The sequence below is a fragment of the Scyliorhinus torazame genome, chromosome 22, assembly GCF_047496885.1.
Source record: "Scyliorhinus torazame isolate Kashiwa2021f chromosome 22, sScyTor2.1, whole genome shotgun sequence".
NCBI lineage: Eukaryota > Metazoa > Chordata > Chondrichthyes > Carcharhiniformes > Scyliorhinidae > Scyliorhinus > Scyliorhinus torazame.
The window spans coordinates 80,418,278-80,445,688 of NC_092728.1; the positions used below are offsets into that span (position 1 = coordinate 80,418,278).

Consider the following 27,411-nt stretch of genomic DNA (forward strand, 5'->3'; position numbering starts at 1 on the left):
TTGTTGGTATTTACTGGTTTACTTAGTGTGGTAGTGGTGGGAGGCGAGCTGGAGGAGGGTTAATTTTCTGACAGCGAACACAACTTTTTCTTTTTTCTGTGCTGATGAGGGTTTCGTGGTCATCTTAGGTGGGCCCATGATGGCACTCTCTGGGTAGTTGCTGGGTTACCCCACATGATGGGAATGGCTGACTCTAGATATGGGAGGAGGGAGTGTGTGGGGAGGGGGGGGAGACGGCCCCCAGTCTGGCTGGTTCCTTGGAATGTCAGGGGTGCCCTGAAAGGGAGATATTAGCGACGTGAATCCAGAATTGGGGCCCAAGATGTTGCAGGTAATTCAGGGGTTAAACTGAAGGAAAAGACTGCAAGCAGCTGAGTCAGAGGGGTACGCCTACAGCCCGAGTTATCTTGCCCCATTCAGTCTTAGGCCAGGATGATCCACTCAAGATCCATTGTAATTCGGAACAAACTTATTTGACCAGCCATCAGCCCACCACAGAGTCTGAGGATCGATTTGTAAGTCAATGGAAGGTCAGTTTCATATAAATGGCATAGCTCTGTTCTTTTGTATAAACACGAGTGGACAATCAGCCAAGATAACGATGTTGGATTCAAGTCTGGCCACCTCAGGGCAGAACCTTTGTTGAGGGAGTGGGTGGAGCATAGAGAGAGTGGGGAGGGATGGGGGGGAGGGGGAGAGCCTCTCTCTATAAATGCTGTTCTGAACAGTTACAGAGAGAAGGCTGTGGGAACCAATCAAAGAGGCCATCAAAGTTGCCACCAAGGCAGGCTTCTAAAATACGTTCGGAACAAATGTCCCAAACAGAAGAAAAGTGCTTCGCTAAATGCAAGTATCGCCTTAGCCTGTCTGTGTAAGTAGCATAGAAACATAGATATTAGAAGCAGGAGATGGACATTCGGCCCTTCGAGCCTGCTCCACCATTCATTATGATCATGGCTGATCAAGTTCAATGACCTGATCCCCCCCGCGCCCCCCCCCCCCCCCCCCCCCCCCCCCCGCCCCCATAATTCCTTGATCCCTTTAGCCCCAAGAGCTATATCTAATTCCTCCTTGAAATTACACAACGTTTCGGCCTCAACTACTTTCTCTCAACTAATTTCTCCTCACCTCAGTCCTGAAAGGTTTAACCCTTAGCCTCAATCTATGACCCCAAGTTCTGGATTCCACCACCATCAGGAACATTCTTTCTGAATCTGCCCTGTCTAATCCTGTTAGAATTTTGTAAGTTTCTTTGAGATCCCCATCTCATGCGTCTAAACTCCAATGAATGTAATCCTAACCGATTTGGTCTCTCCTCATTTGACAGTTCTGCCATTCCAGGAATCAGCCTGGTAAACCTTCGCTGCACTCCATCCATAACAAGAACATCCTTCCTCAGATAAGGACGCCAAAACTGCACAACAATACTCCAGGTGTGGCCTCACAAATGCCCTATACAATTGCAGTATGAGAGTGGCATGGTTATTAGGAGTGTTGTTTAATGGGAACTAGTATGTTGAGGTTAAGAAACTGCATGTAATCTGTGTTAGAGCTGAAGTAAAAGTTTATATATTGTTTTCTCTTGTTGTAATAAAGTTTGTTTATAAAATAACCAACCCCTATTTCTTTTATTATCATTCCTGGAATGAATCGATCTTTCTGCACTGTCTTAAAACTTTAAAAAAATTATGGCATCCGGTCCAGTCTCGAGCCACTGTTGAGTGCTGACCAGATATCCGTGACAGGGGGTTGAACGGTCCAGTAAAACGATCTAGGGAATTTGCGCATGGCAAGAGTTTGAATACTGATGTGGTGTTTTATGCAGGAGACCCATTTGCGGATCAAGATTCAGACAAGGCTACTGAAGAGTTGGGTTGGGGAGGTATTGCATTTGGGCTTTGATAATATGGCCCCAGGGCTGTAGTTTTGATTAATTAAAGGGTATCTTTTTCAGCAGTTAAAATACTGGCGGACCCAAAGAGAAGGTATGTGATCATTAGTGGGTGGTTAGCAGGTACACCGGTGGCCTGAGTTAATTTGCATGCACTAAATTAGGATGATACAGCTTTTGTCAACAAGTTGTTGGCTTTCATTCACGACCTAGGCCTCTGGGGGGGGGGGGGGGGGGGGGGTGGGGGGGGGGGGGGGGGGGGGGGGGGGGGGGGGGGGGGGGGGGGGTGGGGGGGCACTTCAATTGTGCACTGGACCCTCGGCTGAATAGATTAATTCCAGGAATGATAATATAAGAAATAGGGCTCGGTTATTTTATAAACAAACTTTATTACAACGATACTCAAGTCCTTTTTTGTGGTGGATATGTCTCTCCTTTCTGGGGTGAAAGGGGCAGGATACACGGCAATAGTTATTTAGAACCGTGCTCCACATTTTGTGGATTTGATGTTCGAGCCAGGCCCCTCTCCAGCACCCCACCGGAGGATACGCCGTTGTTGGCGGACAAGGGATTACATGAGATGGGGAGTACATTGAGTTTAATAGGAGCGAGACTATCTCGCCTTCCATGTTGTGGGAAACCCTGAAGGCGGTCATTACTGGAGAGATAGTCTCAAACAAGGCACATAAGGAGAAAAGGGTGGCGAGACAGCAGTTGGTAGATTCCATCCTTTAGGTGGATTGCCAGTACTCGCTCACCCTGACACTGGAGTTGTTGGTGAGCAGGAAGAAGTTGTAGATGGAATTTGACAATGCGTTTGAAGCCCTGTCTTGCAGGGGTGATTTTGGAGGAACAGACTGGTTTTGTTAAGGCCGACAGCTATTTGCCAACATATGTTGATTATTTAATATCGTCCTGTCCTCCTCTCCGGCCCCTAAGCCAGGGGTGATTATTTCAATGGATGCTGAAGTTCGTTTGATAGGGTGGAATGGGGTTACCTGTTTGAGATCCTTGGAAGGTTTATATTTTGGATCCATCTTCTGTACAGGGTCCACCGCACGTGTTCATACAAATGCCTTGATCTCGGGCTACTTCCAGTAGTATAGGGGTACGAGGCAGTGTGACCCCACTTTTGTTTACCCCTAAATGGGGTAAAAAAAATAATTGGTTACTCTACATTTATTTTTAAAAAAGCTTTGTGGTCATCTACGGTGTGTAGGGGGATAAAGAGGGGATGGAGGGAGCATAGGGTGGCCTTGTATACAGATGATCTGCTGCTGTATGTAACAGACCCACTTTCCACTGCTGATGTATGTAACGGAGATAATGAAGCTACTTAGGAGCTTTGGCTCTTTCTCGGGCTTTGAGTTGAATCTGAACAAAACCAAATACTTTCTAATGAATTCCCCAGGGAGGGGAACTGATTTGGGGGCGTCAGTGTTAACCCCGTTCTGCAGAAACCATCTCTTTGTGCCGGCGGGTTTAGACTTGTCATTCAGGTTATGGGAGTAAGGGGCTGGAGCAGTTGGGGGACAGGTTTATAGAGGGGAGTTCACCAGTTTTGAGGAGCTGTTGGATAAATTCCAACTCCCGAAGAATAACACATTTAAGTTTCTTCAGGTCTGAGACTTTTTGTGTAAGGAGATTCCTTCCTTTCCTCTGGCACCCTCATTCGCACTTTTGGATAAGGTACTTTCGCTGACCGATTGGGAGTGGGGGAGATCTCTGGATTTGTATGGTTGGATCTTGTCGATGGAGCAGGCTCCGGAAGAGGGTGGGGGAACTGGGCTCTTCACAGGGTCAACTCAACCTTCTCATGTGCTCGGCTCAACTTGATTCAGTTCAAGGTGGTGCATCAGCCACATCTGACCAGGGCTCGGCTGAGTGGGGTTTTCCCAGGGATGGAGGACCTGTGTGAGCAATGTTCTCCAGCGGGGGTGGGGGTGGGGGGGGGGGAATCATATATACATGTTCTGCCCACGTCCTAAACTTGTAAGCTTCTGGCCCTCCTTCAGCACCATGTCAGGAATTCGTGAGATTTCTTATCCATTGATGGCCATTTTTGGGGTCTCGGAATCACCAGAGCTGCAGATGGGGGTGAAGGTGGATGCCCTCGTCTTCACCTCGCTGATAGCCCAGAGACAATTTCTGTTTGGGTGGAGGACTCCGGTTCCACCCAGTGCCCCATCCTGGTTGAGTGACCTTATGGAGATTTTGTACTTGGAGACGGTCAAGTACATCATGAGGGGATTGGCAGAAGGGTTCTACTCGAGGTGGCAGCCATTCATTTCCTAGGTTCAAGGATCTAGTCACCGCGGCTGTTAAGAAGGGGGAGGGGGGTTTGGTTAAGTTCTGTTTTGGGGGAGGATGGGAGGGTGGGTAAGTTTGAAATTGTATCAGTTATGTGTTGCGGGTTCACTGTTACAATGAAAAGCTTTCTTCAAAAATATTTTTAAAATTACTTTAAACTTTTAAATGATGGTTGGCTAGTCTTCTTTAAAATACTATCCAGCATTCAAATTATGTGACAAAAAGTCACATTAATGGAAAAAGCTATATCGAATGTGGAAAGGTAGGCACCTCCAGATGTGGACACAATTAATATATCTGTAGACACTGAATATCGGGATTTTTTTTCATGAAAAGATGGCACAACATACAGGACTGAAGTTGCCTTTTGTTATGGCACTCTGTAGCCTTTGCACCACTTTTTCTATGTGGTCCATGCCACCGGCTGCTTCCTTCCTGGCCTGAACAATGTTGCTGAAGGAGAAGGCCAGTGTGGGAAGGTCCTCTCTGTACACCGGAAGACCATGAATCAAGACTATCCTGACATTACCAAATCGCCGTTGCATAGATGGAACTGGCACCCAGTATTTTCTGAGCAGATCAAGGATTCTGCTTTTAACATCAAATTCATAAATTGCCAGTACCAAAAACTCTGCTCGCCAGAGGTTTACAGATTCCGCTGTTTACTATATAATTCCTAACAGATTTTGTTTGAACCTTTACTTCAGGTGTTGACAAGCTTATGGTGCTGGTGTTCCTGAACAAAACAGATACCAAACATGCCAAAGTTCTCAACGTGCTTCCTCCTTTGCCTGCGGTTACAGTCTGCGCCAGGATTCAGTGGGATAACCAGTCTTCTGGCATTGCCACAGTATTTTCTTATGCCATCCCAGTGTTTATCAATGAATTTCAGCTACGTGGCCGCATTGACGAAATTGGATTCATTCAGTTAGCCCTGATAGTTCATGGACACCACACGCCTTACAAATCGGTGTTAAAAAGTGATGAGCAGTGGCATCACATTTGTGTAACGTGGCAAAAAGAGAATGGTGCGTGGTCCATTTATGCAGACGGGACAAAGGTGAGCTCGGGAGATGGCTGCTACAGTTCTCAAATTATTGCTGGAAATGGGACGTTTATTATAGGCCAAGATCAAGACTCTTTAGGAGGTACATTCAAACAAAATGAGGCTTTTAGTGGCAATATCACAGACTTGAACATTTGGGCCCACGTGCTTGACACCCACCAGATTACAGCAGTCAATATGTGCTCATTCCCTCAGCAAAACTTAATTTCCAAGTGGAACTTGGCTAGTTTGGAAATTGAACCCATGGTGCATATTATGGAAGTTCAGTTGAATTGTTCAGGTAAGAAAAAAGGTGGATATTATAATTTTATTATTTGCAAACATTCTACTGCTGAAATTGCTGTAAATATTCAAATTCTGTAGCTTGTCTTTTTCCAAAGACAATTATTTGACGTAAGAAAATCACATTTGAAACTTGCACTAAATGTTTCCCACGAGATCCATGAATTGTTCATTTTTAATTCAAACTTTCAATTGAACACTTTGGACATGAACTGATTACTATTATTTAATGTCTAGCATTAACCTGTTTATCTTAACACTCAAATTGTGCCTTTTGGAGAATTTTGTTTAAAACACAGATGAATGGATTAATATTTAAATGTATACGTTTTTGAAATTTTCACAATTGACTCACCATGGCACCCCTAGAAGTATTGTGCATAGATGCTAAATGGAGCATTAATAGTTAACTAAAGTTTCATTTAGGCTGCTAACCCACAACTACACATATCTGAGCACATAGTGTTCTTAAAGTCTCACTGATACCCGTTGTTTTGGAGGTCTTGTGGCACAGTAGTGTCCCTGCCTCTGAGCCAGACGCTCTGTGTTCAAGTCTCACTCTAGGACTTGATGGCCAAGGACGGTGTAGTGATCTCTGTATATGTTAATACATGATTAGTTAATGTGCAGTCAGCACAGTCAGATGATCACAAGATGGCAACACTAACAGGAACTATATAAGGAGTTTCCCGCTCGTTCTTAGTATTAGTGTGTGTGTATTGCAGCTAGAGGATTAGACATGACCAGCTCAGAGTGTAGTGTATTATATTAATTGTTAATTTAATCTAATCTTAGTTAATTCTATTACTAGTCAAAGTATTAAAATACAAGAACTCACAGGTATATTATTTTGTTACTCAATAAATAATTTGTCATCAACTGGAAGACTTTGACTGTTTATCATCAAGTTAAATACCACTCGGTAAGACAAATGAGTAATATATATATTACATCTCTGTAATATAACAGAAGGTGTATTCATAATGTAGCCAAGCAGGTTGAGTATCAATCTAGAAATTCAATGACAGGAAGTAAGGGTGGGAGAGATTCCTGGTTAGTGTTAAGACCCCTGCTGATGTTAAATGAGAGATTATTCCAAAACCCAGAAGGGTAACGTGGAACATTGGTTCTTAGTGAGGTGTATTTTAAATTTGGTATACTGTGAGGAAAAATACGTGAACGAGGGAGGAATTGTCCAGTCATTGTGTGAATATTTATTAACTTAAAAGAAAAAACACACCAGAAAAAGGACTGTAATACACTACAACATGTAAGTACACTCATGGCTATACACACATACAGTATTACAGGAAATTACCCCTTGGTTCCTACCATCTACGTTCCCTGAACTCTGAGACACCCCATTGTTCCCAAACAACATCCAATATTGTATAACATTACGAGCTAATTCCAGTAAATAATTACTATGTACATGTTATGTTGACATGTTTAGGAAAACCTTCCTCAGTTTCAGCAAAGGTGAAATCTGCTTGGTTTGAGTTTTGATCTTAACCGGTTGCCAGTTTAGCAATAACTTGTTTTCGGGTGATTGGTTCTGCAACTGGGTGTGGCTGCTGTCTGTGCCTGTGTTTGTTTCTGTCTCCCTTTTCCCTCAGTCATTGTGCTATGGATTTACCATTTTCCCTTTGATATAATCCACCCTGTGAAGTTTGCATATACGTATCAATTTTCTTATCGATACGCTTTGAAGTTACCTTTTCTATACCCCCATTGCTGTCTTCTAATCACTTGCTTTTTTCACTGATATGGCAATTTGCATCATAGGAATACAGGAATTAGGAGCAGAAGTAGGCAATTCAGCCATTTGAAGTCTGCTCTGCCATTTAGTCAGATCAGACTGATCTCATCTCAGATCCATCTCCCTGCCTGATCCCCATATCTCTTTAACCCATTTTTAAATCAGAAATATATCTATTTCCTTCTTGAAACCATTTAATGACTCAGATTCCACCGCACTATGTGGCAGCGAGTTACCCAAATTCACCACCCTCTGTGAGATGTTGTTGCTCCTCATCTCAGTTTTAAATCTACCGCCTCTCAACCTATCTCTGTGACCTCTCTTTTTAGATTGCCCCACAAGGGGGAACATTGATCTACGTTACTTTATCAATCCCTCTTAGTATTTTGTCTACCTCGATAAAACCCCTCTCATTATGGGCTGGTTTAGCACAGGGTTAAATCACTGGCTTTTAAAGCAGACCAAGCCAGGCCAGCAGCACGGTTCAATTCCTGTACCTGCCTCCCCGAACAGGCGCCGGAATGTGGCGACTAGGGGCTTTTCACAGTAACTTCATTTGAAGCCTACTTGTGACAATAAGTGATTTTCATTTCATTTCATTCTTCTAAACTCCAGCGAGTATAAGTCCAAACTGTTCAATCTCTCCTCACACGTCAACCCTTTCATCCCAGAATCAATTTGGTGAACCTCCTCTGAACTGCTTCCAATGCCACCACATCCTTCCTCCTCAAATAAGGAGACCAAAACTGCACACAATACTCCAGAAGTGATCTCACCCACACCCTGTACAATTGCAACAACACTTCTCTACATTTATACTCCAGTCCTTTTGAAATAAACGCTAAAATTTCATTTGCCTTTTTTATTAATGCTGTACCTGCATACTGACTTTCTGCGATTCATGAATAAAGACACCCAGATCCCTCTGCCCAGACGCATTTAGAATCTGCTTTCCATTTGGATAATAATTTGTCTTTCTATTTTTTGGACAAAATAGATAACCTCACACTTATCCACACTAAACTCCATCTGCCAAATTTTGGCCACTTCTCCTAGTCTATCTACATCTGTCTGAAAACTCTTTATCTCCTCTTCACTGCCTGCTTTCCCACCTATTTTAGTATCATAGCAAATTGTGCTATGTTACACCCTGTCCCTAATGGCAGCATTGTAAAGCATTGACATCCGAGGACTGACCCCTGCGGGACCCTGCTAGTTACAGTTCGTCAGCCAGAGAAGGACCCATTTATCCCAACCCACTGCTTTCTGTCAGTCAGCCAGTCCTCAATCCACTCTAGTGCATCAGCATCTCTTCAGACATCTGTTTTATTTTCTTTTATCCCAATTTCATTTTTTTAAATCTTCATTTTCCCTAATTCTTAACATTAGCCATATGGTGGAAATAAAATTGGAGTCTCCGCCATCTCAGTCCATAGCTCCTGGACAGCATTGTGCATATTGCCACAGGACTCCTTGGGGAATCAGTTGGCTGGACAACCAATGTGGATCAGATTGGTGCCAACAGCATGGGGGTTGACTACTGTTCTAGGGGGGTTGAATTCAGGACCTGCCTCCTTGTCCTACCTGTGATGGGGGTTGTGGTCCTATGGGTCAGACCTGCCTTTGGGCAGAGAACTGAAAAACAAGATCCAATTGCTGTGATTTTTTTCTTTCTCTGATCAATGCTTGTTTATTGCTGACTTAAATTTTACTAAAATTTCAGTTGCTAAATTTCTGGGTGACTACGAATTTTGATTATTTAAAAGTTCACACAGATAGAGGCTGATGCATTCGAGTGCAGTTCATTCAAACCTGAAATTAGCTTATGCGCAAATGAGAAGTTAATTTGGATAAAACTTGCAAAACCTTTAAATCTCTCCTGGGATACAGTTAGCCAGTTTGGTGGCAGCTTTAGTAAATGCACAATTTGTGTTACCTCGTTAGTAATTTCAGTGCCCTCCTAAGATGAAGTTGACGACACAGTTTTGTTGCTTTATTACAGCAGTGACAGTTTCTTCGGCTGAATGTCAGACTTTTGATGCTGTCTCTGGGTTTAAAAGCCAATTTGGCTGTGAGAGTCCACTGTCATTCCTCTGCCAGTTGAAAAAAGGTTAGTTATTGATACACATTTGAAAATCTCAAACGTAAGGGGCGGGATTCTCCCTACTGACGGCAGTGTTGACCCCTTCGTAAAAACTGGAGAGTTTAACGACGGAGTCATTAGACCGCTAAGTGTAGCGATCCTCTGCCGTACAGGAGGCTAGCATGGCACTGGAGCGACCCACGCTGCTCTCGCTGCCGATACCGGCGTCAAATGGGTGCCGCGGGTCCGCGCTGCGATCGGTACGCATGCGCGGTAGTTTCCTTCTCCGCGCCGGCCCCGACGCAACATGGCGTAGGGCTACAGGGGTACCACATGTGAACGGCGGCGGCAGGACTTGGGCTTTTTTGCCGGCCCATCCCGGGCGGAGAATCGCCGGGGGGTGGGGGGCCGCGTAAAATGGCCCCTGACCGGTGCCGCGCCAACTGCGCTGGCGCCAATGGTGCCGATTCTCAGGTCACGGGAGAATCGGCGCACTGGCGTCAGGGCGGCGTTGCGCGAATCGTGCCCAGCCCGGCGATTTTCCGAATCGGCGTGGGCTGAGAGAATCCCGCCCAAGGTTTTTCTTCATATACTTCAATTCAATGAACAATAAAGTTGAATGCATCTTTGAATTGCACATTAAGAGTGAATAAGAAATACATTTTTCTTCCTTATTTTGTGCAGCGTAAAACTTTTGATCATTCTGATTTGCTTCAGTTGAACGTCCATCAATGCATTTCTGAATATGTTTTAAATTCTGCTCAGTTTTATGGTTCATCAAAGAATTACACACATTGTAAGTCGGTATTATTTGTGAAGGTTCTATATTATTTGTGACGGTTTGATAATCCTCGATGAACGGTATTGGGACTCTGGAAACATATTTGGTAAAATTGCTGGGACGTTTATCCTCTCTCAATTTTAAAAATCTAATCTGTGCTAACCAACCCCCTTCCAATAATCAGCAACTCCAGCCCTCATATGTGCTCCATTGTATACCTTGTATACATTGTATACCTTGTGCTGCCCTATTATGTATTTTCTTTCTCTTCCCTTTTCTTCCCATGTACTTAATGCTGTTGAGCTGCTCGCAGAAAAATACATTTCACTGTACCTCAGTACGCGTGACAATAAACAAATCCAATCTAATCCAATCCAATCCAAATCCCTCTCTCCAAACCCCTGTAATCACATCCTCCTCCTCCCTGCATTCTTCACAGTCCTCCACAGAGGAGCTGAGGTCTCGGCTTGTGGTCTAGTCTTGGGTATTTTACGCCTGACAGGGAGCCATGTCAGCCAGTCGGGCTGCTAAATAGGACCATGTACACATCTCTCTCCTGCTTGAAAATCCCACTCAAGTAAATATCTGGTGTAAATAGGGGCTGGTTTAGCACAGTGGGTGCCGGAATGTGGCGACTAGGGGCTTTTCACAGTAACGTAATTGAAGCCTACTTGTGACAATAAGCGATTATTATTATATCAGGACCATGGTATCAGTATGTGCTGTGGCATTTAGCTGAACAACAATGGACTTTCTCTCTTGAGTGAGAGTAAGCAGAGCCTCTTTGACATTAAATTCTTCGAAGACAGCAAGTATGGTGATGGGAGGTTGAAATTGAATGAGTGCTTTGTGACCGACTTATTAATATGACACCTGACTAGGCAAACTGCTGTATTTTAAGACACACAATATTTTGCAACCACCTAAGTGAGCAGATTTCACATCTAATCTGACCTTCCCTCAGTACTCCAGAAAGCACCGACCATTTGACTTGTGTCAGATTTTGGGCATAAGTGTTTGGAGCGGTATTTGAACACATAAGCTTCTGACTCCGAGCCAAGATTGCTCACACTGAACAATAATTGATAGCTTTATGTAGTCATAGGGTCCTTAAGTCTTGTTTTTCTCTGCCAATCTGGGTTCCCAACATCTGAGATACTCGGGGAAGAATTTTACGAGCCTCCATAGGCAAGTTTGCAAGTGGGGGAACCTGTAGAATTTGCCAGGTGACCTTCCTGCCCTCCCTCCACCACCTTTCCCCCCAACCATCCCCTTCCATCCATACCAGGAAACGGCCTTTCTCTAGTCCTGTCGACTCCAGCATTTAGACGGGTGATACTTTTGTATTCCCAGCAGTGGCCAATGCTTCTAGTTGCACTGCTGTTACTTCAGAACTGCCAGCCAATCAGATTTAAACAAAAATAATTTATGGGATGTGGATGTTGCTGGCTAGGCCAGTATTTTTACCGTCCCCGGTTGTCCTTGAGAAGGTGGTAGCAAGCTGCTTTCTTGAACCGCTGCAGTCCCTGCGGTGTAGGTACACCCACAGTGCTATTAGGGTGGGAGTTCCAGAATTTTGACCCAGCGACAGTGAAAGAACGGTGCCATATTTCTGAGTCTGGATAGTGATTGACTTGGAAGGGAACTTCCTGGTGGTGGTGTTCCCAGGTATCTGCTGCCTTTGATGGTAGTGGGTTTGGAAGTTGCTGCCTACAGAGCCATGGTGAGTTCCTGCTGTGCATCTTGTAGATGGCACACACTGCTGTTACTGTTCGTTAACATAGATTAACATAGAATTTACAGTGCAGAAGGAGGCCATTTGGCCCATCGAGACTGCACCGGCTCTTGGAAAGAGCACCCTACCCAAGGTCAACGCCTCCACCCGACCCCCACAACCCAGTAACCCCACCCAACACTAAGGGCAATTTTGGACACTAAGGGCAATTTTATCATGGCCAATCCACCTGACCTGCACATCTTTGGACTGTGGGAGGAAACCGGAGCACCCGGAGGAAACCCACGCACACACGGGGAGGATGTGCAGACTCCACACAGACAGTGACCCAAGCCGGAATCGAACCTGGGACCCTGGAGCTGTGAAGCAATTGTGCTATCCACAATGCTACCGTGCTGCCCAAATCTAAGTTAGTGGTGAAGGGTTTGAATGTTTGTGGGAAGGGTACCAGTCAACTGAGCTGCTTTGTCCTGGATGATGTTGAGCTTCTTGAGTGTTATTGGAGCTGCATTCATCCAGGCAAATGGAGAGTATTCCATCATACACCTGACTTGGTGCCTTGTAGATGATGGACAGGCTTTGGAGAGTCCGGAGTCACGTTATTCGCTGCAGGATTCCGAGCATCTAGCCTGCTCTTGTAGCCACAGTATTGATATGGCTAGTCCAGTTCAAGTTCTGGTCAATGGCAACCCCCAGGATGTTGATTGTGGGTGATTCAGCGATGGTAATGCCATTGAATGTCAAGGAGTGGTGGCTAGATCCTCTCTTGTTGGAGATGGTCATTGCCTGGCATTTGTGTAGTGTGAATGTTATTTGCCACTTGTCAGCCCAAGCCTGAACATTGTTCAGATCTTGCTGCATTTGGACATGGACTGCTTCAGTATCTGAGAAGTTCTGAATGGTGTTGAACATTGTGCAGTCATCAGCAAACATCCCCACTTCTGACCTTTTGATGGAAGGAAGGTCATTGATGAAACAGCTGAAGGTAACTGGGCCCAGGCCACTATCCTGCAGTGATGTCCCGGAAATCCGATGATTCTCCTTCAACCACCACAATTATCTTCCTTTGTGCTGGGCATGACTCCAGCAGTGGACGGCTTTCGCCCTGATTCCCATTCACTCCAGTTTTGTTCGGGCTCCTTGATGCCACACTCTGTGAAATGCTGCCTTAATGCTAAGGTCAGTCATTCTCACCTCACCTCTGGAATTCAGCTCCTTTGTCCATGTTTGAGCCAAGGTTGTAATGAGGTGAGGAGCTGAGTGACTCTGGCAGTTCTCTTAGCTGAAACTTCCTCCTGAGAGAGCAGCAAAAGTCCCCTCTCAAGCCAATTAATGCTCTTTGAAGTGTTAAATTGCTGCTGGGCTGCCATCATTAGTTGGGACGCATTCCCCGCCGACTTTATTAGTGGCGGGGCAGCAAGCCCCATCATCCAAACACCCTGCCCAAGAGATTTTCATGAGAAGAGAATATGAATTCCATTATTAGTAAACCAAAAATTCTATTGAGGCCTCTTAAAAGTTTGGCTCTGAAATTCTTAAGCCTGGTGATGCATTTTCACATGTTAGATGCACACTGACTGAAATCATCATTATTATAACACAAGCTTCTAACATGTACAAATGTTGTTACATTTCATAAACTTAAAATATATCAAGATTCAACTCAGAAAAGTTATAGAAATACTGACTGACAACATTGGTGTTGACAATATGTTCATTATTCAAAAAGCTGGCACTAAAGCAGTCCAAAGATGTGCAGGTTAGCTGGATTGACCATGCTAAATTGCCCAAAGTGTCCAAAATTGCCCTTAGTGTTAGGTGGGATTACTGGGTTACGGGGATAGGGTGGAGGTGTGGACCTTGGGTAGGGTGTCTTTCCAAGAGCCGGTGCAGACTTGATGGGCCGAATGGCCTCCTTCTGCACTGTAAATTCTATGATAATTAAAATGCCTGTCGAAGAAGGCTTCACGGTGCATTTGTTCTGTCAGATTGCTCCATTTGTGACATTTAACATTATTTTCCACAGTTCTATACAAATAAGATGACAAAAGTAGACTTAAATATATTATAAATGGTACTTTACTTTTCTGTTTTGAATGGGAGAATTTTATATTCGTTACTTTGTTCAGAGCTAAAATGTAATTTTGGGGCATTTTCTAAAATCATTCTCCTATCTTAAATCATTCATTATCAAATAATATATCTCTTTGTGTTGTAGATACATATTTGAAGTTGAACAAGTTTGAGTCAGATTCAAGAAGCTTATTCAAAATTAAATCAAATGAATTTTCTAACAATACAATGGTAAGTTCTTTTTCATATTTATTACAAGGACAGCCTGAAATATGATCCTCGTCTGAGGTCCCGGGGTCACAGCAGCTGTTGGGGGTAGAAATTCAATGTATTAACCTGGAATATGAAGCTAGTCTCAGTAATGGTGATCATGACAACTATCGTCCTTGTTGTAGAAAACCCATCAGGTTCACTTATCCCTTTTGGAAATCTGCTGCCCTGAGCAAGCCTGGCCTATACGTGACTCCAGACCCAGAGCAATGCGGTTGACTCTACCAAGCCACTCGGTTCAGCAATTTGCCCATTCGGCTCCCAAAGATTAAAATTTTTGCTCAGAGTTAAGGGTATAAGAGATGAAGAATACACCAAACGTAGAGAATATTTTGATTTTGCACTCTGTAGACTTACCAACTATGTTGAGCCTGTTGTATGTGGTAAGAAAAGAAAAATTGTTTAGACTCTGATAGAGGGGAGAGGATGGAACGCTCTACTCAGGACAGATATACCTATCCAAATAGGGTTAATAAACTAGTTTAAAGCAAGTACCAGAGTCAGACTACAGCCTGTCTAGGTAAGATAGGCCACATAGTGGCGATATTTGGGGTTTGTGGCGATATTTGGGGTTTCCGAGAAGCCAGAGCTTATGGTGAGGAGGAAGGCCGATGTCATGTCCTTCGCCTTTCTGCTTGCACAGTGGCGGATTTTGCTGGAGTGGAGTTCGGCATTGCTCATCTTTGGACTGTGGGAGGAAATCGGAGCACCCGGAAGAAACCCACGCAGACACGGGGAGAATGTGCAGACTCCGCACAGACAGTGACATGACCCAAGCCGGGTATTGAACCTGGGACCCTGGAGCTGTGAAGCAACTGTGCTAACCACTATGCTGCCATCCTGCCCCAAAGGGCATGAGTTAAGGGGCTCTGCAGAGGGGTTTGAGAAAAGGTGGGGGATGTTTGTGACTGTGTTTGAGGAGCTGTTTGTCACAGGGGGGGAGGGGGGGGGAAGGTGAAAAAGCAGAAAAAATTTGTAGACTATATAGTTGATTGCTGGGAAGTATGTTCCCTGGGGTGTTTATTTGTTGTAACCTGTTTTGATACACGTTTGTAATAAAATACATTAAAAAAAAAAAAAAGGTCACATAGATTTAAGGGCCCTTCCTATTGATTTCCTTATTTCCCATTTCTTTTATTTTGTCGTTATCAATTTTAACTCATGGATCTTTTTGTGAGGGCCACAAAGAATCCAGCATGAGTTTGTAGAACAGAAAGAAATAACATTTATTTACAATAACATATATATATAACAGCAGCAGTAACTCCCTTGCTGCTCACTCCTCTCTAGCTGGTTCCATACTGGCCAGCTTTATTTATGCAGGGAATCTGCTAATGATTTCTCCCCCCCCCACTCATTGGGGAAGCTCATATTCTCTAACGATTGTGGGATTGCCATTAGTCCCCAGCCAGTGGTAAGCAGGCAGGTTATAACAGATCTGTAATGGAGATATTAGATTGAGCAGAGGAAGTGAGGAATTCAAAAGTTGCAAAATAGTACACTGTGCTATGAAGATTTAGTTGTTAAACAGAACACTCAGACTTTATGGCACTCAAGAGATGGGAAAGATTTGGTTTGATTGGTTGGCTGGTGGCCAAAGAATTGGCCAAGGACTGTATTCTGCCCGGCAACAGACAGTGAATATATCCTGCAAGGTGGGGTGTTTTCAGATAACCCAGCAGAAAGATCCTAGACCCCGAGATGAGAGATTGTGTGTTTTTCTCTCTCTCTCTGAGTCTGTAGAGAAGTCTCGAGACTCTGCTGGATCTACAATGAAAACCATTGCAGACTGAAAGCAAAGTCTACATTGTCATGATATTCAAACACACATCACAACACACACATCATGATAGACAGACCAGCAGACCAATCAGCACACATAACACGACAGCCAATCACAGACAAGAGCAGACACAGTATAAGACAAGAAACACAACACCTGCTGGCCAGTCCATCTGGAGACAGGACAAGGCCAGGACCTCATTAACAAGACACTCACACAATCACCACGTGCTGAGTACCAAGTCAGATGTGTAAATAACTAGTTGGAATAAAACTGCGTTGTACCAATTGCAACCGTGTTGGTTCGTCTGTACCTCAGAGCACCCAACACCACATACATTTTAGAAAAAGCTAACTGGAAGACGTCCATCTGAAACAGAGAGTTTTATCCTTTTACTTTTACTATTATTTTTACATCCCTGTTTGTTTGTCTGTCTTGCGAGTGTATAGAGGGTGGGGCCAGTTAAGAGGGGGTGGGGTTAGAAATTAGATAGTAGTTAACCAGTTCTATCTGTTGCCTATTTAATTATAGTTATTGTTATTAATAAAAGTTAATCGTGTTTAAATTTACAAACCTGGTGACTGTAGTTATTGGGCAGCCAAAGACCAAAGACTTTGGGTATTTTAAAAATAAAAGTTAATTTCAATTGTATTGTGACGCCAGGTCAAGTGCAGCTGGAATTGACTGCACGCTAGTCTAGGGTGACATAACACACACCACAAGCCAGCAATCATGCCAAGAAACAGTTATTATTATAAGCATTAGACATAGCAATAATTTAATCTATTATGCAGGAAAGTATTACTTTGTCATTGTTAATAGCTCAATTAACAGGATAAGTGGATAAGATGGTGTACCCATGTGAATCCAATTGACATAAACTCTGCTTTCACAGGTTACTGAGTACATGTCATTGAATAGTGCGAAACTTGTACCCAATATTTCTGAAGCTGAGACGATACTGAAGACAGTGCAACATGTCCTGAGCATTGAAAATGCCACTTTGCAGCCAGCTGACATGCTAAGTGTTATACGTTTGCTGCAAGATGTTGCCAGCCTGGAACCACAAATAAATGACACCAGAGAGGTTCTGGAGACTATAAGCCGGAGCTACATAGACTTAGCTGGTGAAGTTCTTGATCAGCATAATGCGGAAAAGTGGACTGAAATTAATGAGGTAATTGGTTAGATTTTTTAATTTAACGCAATTGTTTGAAGTAAGAATTGTAGAGATCATTTTGTCGCATAACCTGGTTTTCATAATCAGAATATTACTGAGTGACTATGGGTTTAGAGTTGTCTTGTTACTGATCTATAAGTCCCGGTGAACGTACATTTTATCATAGAATTTACAGTGCAGAAGGAGGCCATTCGGCCCATCGAGTCTGCACCAGCCCTTGGAAAGAGCACCCTACTTAATCCCACTCTTCCACCCTATCCCCGTAATCCAGTAACCCCACCCATTCTTTTGGACACTAAGGGGCAATTTATCTCGGCCAATCTATCTAACGAGCACATCTTTGGACAGTGGCCAAACCAAATCAGAGTGATAAGTTTCTAATGGAACGTTCAATTTAGAAAGATTGTATCTCGACAGCATTAATATTGGTGTCATTTCATCATGCCAGTAGAAAATAATTCCGACAGTACTGCTAACTCAAATTTAAAGGAGTGATTTTAACCTTATTCACACAGCAGGGATCAGCAGTCAGCTTCCCACTGAAAATGAAATTCACTTATTGTCACAAGTAGGCTTCAAATGAAGCCCCTAATCGCCACATTCCGGCACCTGTTTGGGGAGGCTTTTACGGGAATTGAACCATGCTGCTGGCCTGCCTTGGTCTGCTTTCAAAGCCAGCGATTTAGCCCTGTGCTAAACAGCCTCTAGGCTAGGCTAGGCTAGGGCCAGAAGAAACTAATAAAGGTAAATTGCAAATATTTCAAATCATTTTATTGCGGCATCAGGAGGTGAAGGGGTGCCCCTGCAGGCCCTACACAGAAATATTTGACCACCCCTGCCGCAGACTCACCCCCATCAACACCGAGCACCCAGGTAACTATTAGCAGGACTTAGCTGCTTACGAGTAACCTCTGGGTCACACAGATGTCTTGTCCAGAAAGCAGTCATTGATATTCTATGACCCCTGCGCATTTTTTTCACTATCAGTGAGTTTTGAAATGTCATCAAAATCATCTGGGCCTGCACTATATGCTCCCCCACCCGGCGGATTTTGATGCAGGGCGGGGGTGAGGGGGCGTGAAATTGCATGGGTCAGGAGTCCCTCCAGGACCCCGCACACCAGCCTGACCTGGTTGTCATTTTAAATTGGGGTGGGCAGGACCTTTAATGAGAAGCCCACGTTTGCCTCTTTTAAGGCCCTTAAGTGACCATGCAATGTCCATTTAAGAATCTTCGCCAGCCCAGCCTCAATTTTCAGGCTGGCGGGTACCAGATTGATCAAAGTGGGAAATAGAAAAATGATCTTGGAACGGTGTTCAGGGGTCGGGGGTAGACACCTCTATCAGAAACCACCCACTGACTTGGGGTGCCCTCCCCTCAAGGACCGGGCATCTCTGGACCTCCATGTGAGGGCAGAATCCCATCTGCTGCCAATCAATACTCATTACAGCGTAAAATGACAGCAGGCCAATCACAGTCTTCCCTGGTGACACGCTGGATGGCAGGGATCAAGCGGCCACCATCCTAAAACTTCAGGAACTGAAAACTGACCGGCTGTTAAAATTGGTCCCGAGTTATTGAAAATCTTCAGCTGGCTAATGAGAAAGACTTTTATTTTTTATTCAAGACTCAACTGCGATTGAGTGGCTGATAGTTTTATCTAGTATTGGGTCAAGGGTGCCTGTGGAAGTGTCAAACTTTAGAGGTAGGTGAGGAGGACTGACAATTTTGTGAGATATCTAGATGGCAGTGACTCTGTTAGTTTATTTTTTTTTTAATAAACATTTTATTGAGTATTTTTGGGCCGGGATTCTCCCGCAATCGACGGCAAAGAGTGGCCTGAACCACTCCGGCGTCGGGCCGCCCCGAAGTTGCGGAATCCTCCGTACTTCCGGTGGCTATGCCAGCGCTGGAGTGGTTGGCGCTGCGCCAACCGGCGCCAAAGTACTTCTGCCGGCCGGCGTATGCGCAGGACGCCAGCGTGTTCTGGCGCATGCGTAGAACCACTGCCGTGTTTCCTGCGCATGCGCAGGGGTTTTCTTCTCCGCGCCAGCCATCGCGGAGCCTTACAGAGGCCGGCGGGGAGGGGAAGAGTGTCCCCATGGCACAGGTCCGCCCGCAGATCGGTGGGCCCCGATCGTGGGCCAGGTCACCCCGGGGGCCCACCCCGGGGCAGGATCCCCCATCCCCCCCCCCCGAGGACCCTGCTAACCGCCCTCAAAGCCAGGCCCCGCCGGTATGGACCTTGTCTATTTCACGCCGCCGAGACTGGCTGAAAACGGGTAGCCGCTCGGCCCATTGGGGCCCGGAGAATTGCCGGGGTTACCGCTGCCAATGGCCCCCAGCCGGCGCGGCATGATCCCCGCCCCCAACGAAAACCAGCGCCGGAGAATTCGGCAGCCGGCGGTGGGGCGGGATTCACGCCGCCCCCCGGCGATTCTCCGACCCGGCAGGGGGTCGGAGAATCCCGCCCCTCGTTTTACAACAACAACAAAATAAACAATGTACATGAGTCTATAAACATAGTGCAAAAGCCGTCTTCCTCCCTTACAGGTCCCACCATTATTAACCCCCTAATCTGAGCTAAACTAATCCCCCCCCTCCTTCTGCTGACAGTTAATTTTCCGCAAAGAAGTAGATGATCTGTTGCCACCTTCGGGTGAACCCTAACAGTGACCCTCTCAAGGCGAACTTGATTTTCTCCAAACAGAGAAAGCTAGCCATGTCAGATGGCCAGGTCTCCGACTTCGGGGGCTTTTCACAGTAACTACATTTGAAGCCTACTTGCGACAATAAGCGATTTTCATTTTCATTTCATTTGAGTCCCTCCAAACTAATAGTATCCATCTCCGGGCTACCAGGGAAGCAAAAGCCAGAACGTCTGCCTCTTTCTTCTCCTGGAGTCCCGGATCTTCCGACACCCTGAAAATCACTACCTCCGGACTTGGTGCCACCCTTGTTTTTAACACCATGAACATGACATCTGTTATCTCCTACCAGAATCCCCTGAGCTTTGGGCATGTCCAAAACATGTGGACATGGTTTGCTGGCCCCCCCCCCCGCACACCTTGCACACCTATCTTCTACCTCAAAGAACCTGCTCAACAGGGCCACTGTCATGTGAGCCTGGTGAATGACATTAAACTGTATCAGGCTGAGCCTGGCGCATGTTGTGGACGCGTTGACTCTACTCAACGCATCCGCCCAGAGACCATCCTCTATCTCTTCTCCTAACTCCTCTTCCCACTTGCACTTCAGTTCCTCAGTCTGCATGTCCTCTGACCCCATGAGTTCCTTATAGATGTCAGAGACCTTCCCTTCTCCCACCCACACTCTGGAAACTATCCTGTATTCCACTTGGTGGTAGGAGCGGGAAGGTTGAGACCTGCCTACGTAGGAAGTCCCGCACCTGCAGGTACCTGAATTTGTTTCCCCTCGCCAATCCAAATTTCTCCTCTAGCTCCCTCAAGCTAGGAAAGCTCCCCTCTATAAACATAACCCCATTCTCTCAATCCCTGCCCTCTGCCAACTCCAAAACCCCCCCGTCCATCCTTCCTGGGGCAAACCGGTGATTATTACAAATTGGGGACCAGACCGATGCTCCCTCTGCTCCCACATGTCTCCTCCATTGCCCCCAGACTCTCAGGGCCGTCACCACCACAGGGCTGGTGGAGTACCATGCCAGTGGGAATGGCAGAAGCGCCAATATCAACACCCCCAAGCTGGTGCCCTTACATGAAGCCGCCTCCATACGCTCCTATAACGACCCTCCCCCCACCACCCACTTCCTAATCGTGGCTATATTTGCCACCCAATAATAGTTACTGAAGTTCGGTAGCGCCAGCCTGCCCTCTCCCCGGCCACGCTCAAGCGCCCCTTTTTTACTCGCCTGCCCATACAAAGCCAGTGATAACTTTGTTAACCTGTTTAAAAAAGGACCGCGGAATAAAGATGGGGAGACACTGGAACACAAACAGGAATTTCGGAGGGACCGTCATCTTCACCGTCTGGACCCTCCCTGCTAATGACAACGGGAGCGCGTCCCACCTTCGGAAATCATCCTTCATTTGGTCTACTAGTCCCATATTTTTCCCCATATTTAGTTTGTACCCCGAAAACTGGCCAAATTCCCCCAGAATCTTCATGACTTCTTCCATCCCCTCTACTGGGTCCGATACATACAGGAGCAGGTCGTCTGCTTAAAGCGAGACTCTGTGTTCCACTCCCCCGCGGACCAGCCCCTTGAGGCTCTTAGTGCAATTGCCAGTGGTTCTATTGCTAACGCGAACAACAGTGGGGAGAGGGGGCATCCCTGTCTCGTCCCCCGATGTAGCCTAAAATAGTCCGATGTTGAGCTATTCGTCTGTATGCTCGTCACAGGAGCCTGATGTCTCTCTTAGATAATTGAGCAGCACTGACGATGATCATGTACTAATCAAAATGCTAATTGCGCATATGGAATAAAATCTGAAATATTGGGGGATAAAAAATTAAATTTATGACCTTTGGTTTCACTGGGGTCGATTTGCAGCCCACATTCACTGTCAGAGAGAACGGCAACGCGGGTAGAAAATCCAGAGAGATCCTATTTCCCGATTTTCTTTTCTCCTCGCCAATGACGTTGCAAAGGGTGAGAACATCAGTTTAATGGATTTTAATACATTTGAATACCATTAGCACCCCCCCCCCCCCCCCACATGATTCCCTCCCTCGCCTCACTGAATATCAGCCATGTTTAATACAGCTTTTCAAAAAATGAGAATCAGTTTAGGGGATCTCTCCGGGAGCACAAATGTAAGCAAAGACCCCAGGGCCCTTTTCCTGTGCCAATCTGTACCAGGGGGCAGAGCCAGGCATGGACCCTCCGGGGAGCCACTTCCGGGGGGGGGGGATGGAATGAAGGAGAGGGCCTGATAATGGGGGAGTGGCGGGGGGAGCAACAGAACCCGGTGATTGTAGAGAGTGGGGGGGAGAGACAAAACTGAGAATGTGGTGTGTGGGGGGAGGAGAGCCAGATGATTGTGGGGTGGGGCAGGGAGAGACAAAGGCAATGATTGTGGGGGGAGAGGGAGCCTGATGAATGTTGCAGGGGGGTGCAGAGAGAGCCTGTGATTGTGTGTGGTGTGGGGGGAGGGGGGGGGGTGAGAGTTTATATTCATTTGTGATCAGTCTGCCATTTAAAGATGGAGCCCCCTCAGTGGAACCAGCCTTGCCCATAAAGAGTTCCTCAGTTTCCAATTGCGTTGGATAGAGCAATTTTTAAAATTAAAACTGATACCCGAGTGACAAATTATCCGGGGAAATTAAATTTGGTGTGTTAGCTAACAGGTACATAAAATATATTAATGAATGTTATCTATTTCAGTCTGAACAAATATAAATAAAAAATCTCTTAAAGTTACTTGGAGCAGAAAGGTTATGTCGAAACTCAAACTTAATTATTATTTCAAATGAGCAATGTGCATCTAGTATATCTACTTGAGTTAATCATACGAGATGACAGTTATTGACATTATTATGGAATACCAATTAATTTGTTTCAATTGTACTAATTACTCAATCTATACTTGGGTAAAAAGGCACAGAGGTAAAAACCTTTTTATTTTTTCATCTATAAGTGATATTCCCATTTTTTTCACAGAATTGCACACACACCACAATATTTTACAATCAAAAAAGCTAGCCTACTATATATGACTTAAACAAAAACAGAAAATGCTGGACAATCTCAGCAGGTCTGACAGCATCTGTGGAGAGAGAAGGGAGCTAACGTTTCGAGTCTGGGTGACTTTGTCAAAGCTCTTCATTACTTCAGTCTGTCTGTCTCTGCATTACCCTGCAGATTAATAGAATTTTGACCTATAATTCTCTTTGTTGTGACTAAAGTGGACACCTTAGAGCTGCCAACAGGGAGACCATAAACTGTGCTGCCATTCGTTCGTGACTCTCATGTGGTTTGAGGGGTGCGTTGGTAAAGTTTGAAAAGGAACTTATCTCTTTGCCTCCTTACCTGAGGAATGATGGGAAGCCTGATAGTAGTAGAAAAATAAGTTACAGAAGAGGGAATTGTACTCAAAAGAAAAGTTCTTGAATATTGCACGTTTTATAAAATCCTTACAATTTATTGATGTTTGATCATCTTTGATCTTAGATTGTTCAGGGTCCAATGGCAGTGGTTTATGGTGTTGACAGAATGGTGCAAAATCTGAACAAGCTGCTTACTTCTGACCAAGAAAATATAGTCATTAGAAGCAAAAATATCCGTAAGTATAATGTCAAGGATCACCTGGAGCAAATGTTTAAAACATTGCTCATTCTTCAGGTATTAGACGAAAAAAGACATAATGACCCATAAAATAAAATCCCTTCAACAACTGGGAAATATGCAGCTGTTATTTTATAAGCCCTTTGGTTATCTTTATGAAGCTACTTGAGCTGGATGTTTTAAAACAGGGATGTGAAGATTATAAACTTGCAAAAATAAACATGGTGTCCTAAGTTGAGGGGAGGCAGTAGTGTAGTGGTACAGTCGCTCGACTAGTAATCCAGAGACCCAAAGTCATGCTCTGGGGACCCGGGTTCGAATACAACCATGGCAAATGGTGAAATTTGAATTAATAAATAAATAAATTCAGTTTAAAAAAAATATGGAATTCAGAGTCTAAAAAGGACCATGAAACCATTGTCGGTTGCCGTGAAAACCCATTGGTTCACTAATGTCCTTTAGGAAAGGAAATCTGTCTTCCTTACCTGGTCCGGCCTACATGTGACCCCAGATCCACAGCAATGTGGATGACTCTTAAATGCCCTCAGGGATGGGCAATAAATGCTGGCCCAGCCAGCGATGCCCGCATCCCATGAACCAGTAAAAAAAAGTTTTGTAATAGCCAAAAATATAATGGTAAATCCATACAAATCATTGTTTAGGCCACAGGTTTAAGCATCTACTTTTGGAAAGATGTCAAGACCATGGAGAGAAATAATGTCAGCATTGTTTAAATATAGGACAAAATCTTCTTGATTGAGGACCTGGCGGAACAATGGGGCCATTTGTGGATCAGGAACTTAAGTTAGTGATTTGCCCACCAGTCACAAGTACCTTATCGACCATTGACCATTTGTGCAACTCACTCCACTGGGAAGGACGTCTTGTCCCAGGAGGCTGGAGTGATCTGACATGAGAGATTGAGCCCCTTGAGGGGCTGGAGCTCTGACATGTCTATAGAGTGGACCCTGTGTTGGTGGTCTCACCTCCATCCAGATGGATTCCTTTGTTTATATAACTGGCCCAGTTGACTTGTTACTAAATGTTGACTCCCATGTGGTTGATGATGGAGTAGTCGATGTGCGTCCCATCTGCCCAGTGGAGGGGAAGGCAGCCAGTGCTGTGATTCCTCATGTTTCTCAGAAATGTGCATGAATTGAGTCAATTTTGCACTTGTAGGGCTGAGGTCCAGTGATGTGAGATTTATTTTGCATTTAACAGTGCTTGAACCTCACTCAGGCTGCCTGAAAAGAGTTCCCAAACATTCATATCTCTCACCTTGATACAAATAAATATTTGGTACGGTACAGTAGCACACGTGACTAACGCTGTGGCTTCACAGCGCCAGGGTCCCAGGTTCGATTCCCCGCTGGGTCACTTGTCTGTGTGGAGTCTGCACGTTCTCGCTGTGTCTGCGTGGGTTTCCTCCGGGTGCTCCGGTTTCCTCCCACAATCCAAAGACGTGCCGGTGAGACGGATTGGCCATGCTAAATTGCCCTTAGTGTCCAAAAGGTTAGGAGGGGTTATTGGGTTACGGGGATAGGGTGGAAGTGAGAGCTTAAGTGGGTCGGTGCAGACTCGATGGGCCGAATGGCCTCCTTCTGCACTGTATGTTCTAATCTTCTAATCTAATTTATAAAAAGGAAAAAAAAGGAAGCCAATTAAAGATTGAAAAAACAGCAACAGTAAAGATGGATTTCTACTTTGCTGAGTCCATCAGGGTAATTATAACTATTTCAGTATTGAGTGTCCAGTATATATATCCCGCTTGATTTTTCTCTTCCATTGATTGACATGAAATGGTGTAATGTGGGTTTTTAAACCTATTCCCAATTTATAGAATCTTACATATGTAAAATTATCCCCATTGTCTGTAACATATACAAGTCTGACAGTAGTTGCTTTCCAATCCCTTCAGTACAGAAGGAGGTAATTCAGCCCATCGAGTCTGTACCGACCCTCCCCGCCTTATCCCCGTATCACCACCTAACCTGCACATCTTTGGACACTAAGGGGCAATTTTAGCTTGGCCAATCCACCTAACCTGCACGGATTTAGACTGTGGGAGGAAACCTGCGCAGACACGGAGAGAACGTGCAAACTGACACTCAGCCAAGGCCAGAATGGAGCTCTGGTCCCTGGTGCTGTGAGGCAGCGGTGCTAACCACTGTGCCACCATGCCATCTTTTGTCAGAACAAGGTATGGCACCTGCAACTGGTTGTGAAATGCTGCATCAAAATTCGGAATTTAGTTCAGCAATTTCAGCAAAACATTTTGGTTGAGTCAAATCATTGTATTTATAATTCTACTGTATTTTGCAGAACTTGAAATCAGACAAAAGGTACTCAGCAGTTTTACAAATGGCATTGAAGTTTATATGAGTGATATGAGCAACAAATCAACTGATCAAATAGGACTTCCTAAAGAAGCGGTTGAAAGACTCCAACAAAGAGGGGAGTATTGCTTACAATGTGTTCTGTCCTGTTTTATGTGCAGAAAAATGGCTGGCATTAGTTACATTTAATGCGAAAATGTGTTATGATCAATTCTCTGACATTTTCATATTTCTCCTGAGGAGTTTGTCCCCTGTTGTGCAAACTTTAATGTGTAATGGTAACCTGTAGGAAGCACATGTTGAAGCAATGGCTGCCGGGAAGCCCGATGGAGGCCTCTCCTGGCATTTACCGGCCACGTCCCACTCCGATTCCGGCCGAATGCAGCTGGTAGTTCATGCCCATTACATCACATCGAGTACAGAAAATGAGATAGCAAGAGAAAGAAATATTAGATTGAGAGAAGGAGAAGAGACGCCAAAAGAAAAAGTAAATTTAAAAACCAATCCAATTCACCAAGACTAATTAAACCGGAAAGAATGAGGCTCCATGCTTGTTAAAGTTAATTTTCAGTGCCAGAGATGTTGTTTGGCTGTAATTAAGTCCTCCTACATTGTTAAAATTTCACTTATCCCCAGAATGAACAGACACTTACTTTTTTCTAGTGAGTTTAGTGTGCATATTTCAGGTAAGTACAGCAGCTTTCCGCTATTCCATGTATTTTAATGGCACGTCTCTCAGTGAGCTACCATTCTCACACAGCTTTTGGAGGAGCCAGGCATCTCAAACACCAACGTCCTGATTTCCATATTTAACTGGACATGTGCAGTCACTGGAAGTTGCTGTCCGATTTATGCATTAAAAATGGTGAGAATTGTTGGCCTCACTGTTATTTGTACTTCAACATCCTGTCAAATACCTTTATTTTGGTTTAGGCTTGAACAACTGGGTTATCAAAAATTTACAATGATCAGTGCTTCTCTAATTTTCTTCTCCGAATCTCATCTTACTTGAACTTCTTTCCAACATTTCTGTTAGATTGAATAACGATCCATCATGTAATTGGAGTGATTCCTTCCAGTTTCTCAAAAGTGTGGAACCTCTTGGTTTCCTCATTTTCCGACCCTCCTGCATTCTGGAAACCTGGCATTTCCTCATAACTTCCTGAATTATCTTATGTTCTGTTTATCCCTTTTCAACTTAAACTACATAACCATGCATTTTGGTTTCCCAGTAACAAAAAGAAATAAGCTGTCTTGCTCTTTTGTGAAGCACCTTGGGCTGGATTCTCCGCCCTGCTGCACTAGATCTCTGGTTCAGCACGCCGGGGGGGGGGGATGCTCCGTTTCGGCAACTGGTCAATGAGGTTTCCCCATTGTGGGGCAGCCCCACATCTTTGGGAAACCCCCGGGCTGCCGGCAAAACTGAGCATCCCGTCGGCGGAGAGTCCAGACTATTGAGCGCTTTTCTCATAGTTTTTAAGTCACAAGACCAGATTCCTTTTTATTATAATTTTGTGCACCTCTGAGGTTGTCACAATATAAACTACAATATTTACTTAGAAGAGTTAACTTGCAAGCGTAACTCAACCAGTTCCAC

General features: G+C 44.8%; 1 protein-coding gene across 1 annotated transcript in view; it reads left to right on the top strand.

Moving 5' to 3' along the window:
• The window catches only part of LOC140398855 (adhesion G protein-coupled receptor D2-like), a 223,394-nt gene that overhangs the window by 9,387 nt on the left and 186,596 nt on the right, over positions 1 to 27,411 (top strand). The window contains exons 5-11 of the mRNA XM_072487796.1: positions 4,909 to 5,547; positions 9,311 to 9,418; positions 14,126 to 14,211; positions 16,929 to 17,210; positions 23,365 to 23,476; positions 25,801 to 25,936; positions 26,451 to 26,500. Of these exons, the coding sequence (XP_072343897.1) occupies positions 4,909 to 5,547; positions 9,311 to 9,418; positions 14,126 to 14,211; positions 16,929 to 17,210; positions 23,365 to 23,476; positions 25,801 to 25,936; positions 26,451 to 26,500 (1,413 nt within the window). The remainder of the gene's footprint in view (positions 1 to 4,908; positions 5,548 to 9,310; positions 9,419 to 14,125; positions 14,212 to 16,928; positions 17,211 to 23,364; positions 23,477 to 25,800; positions 25,937 to 26,450; positions 26,501 to 27,411) is intronic.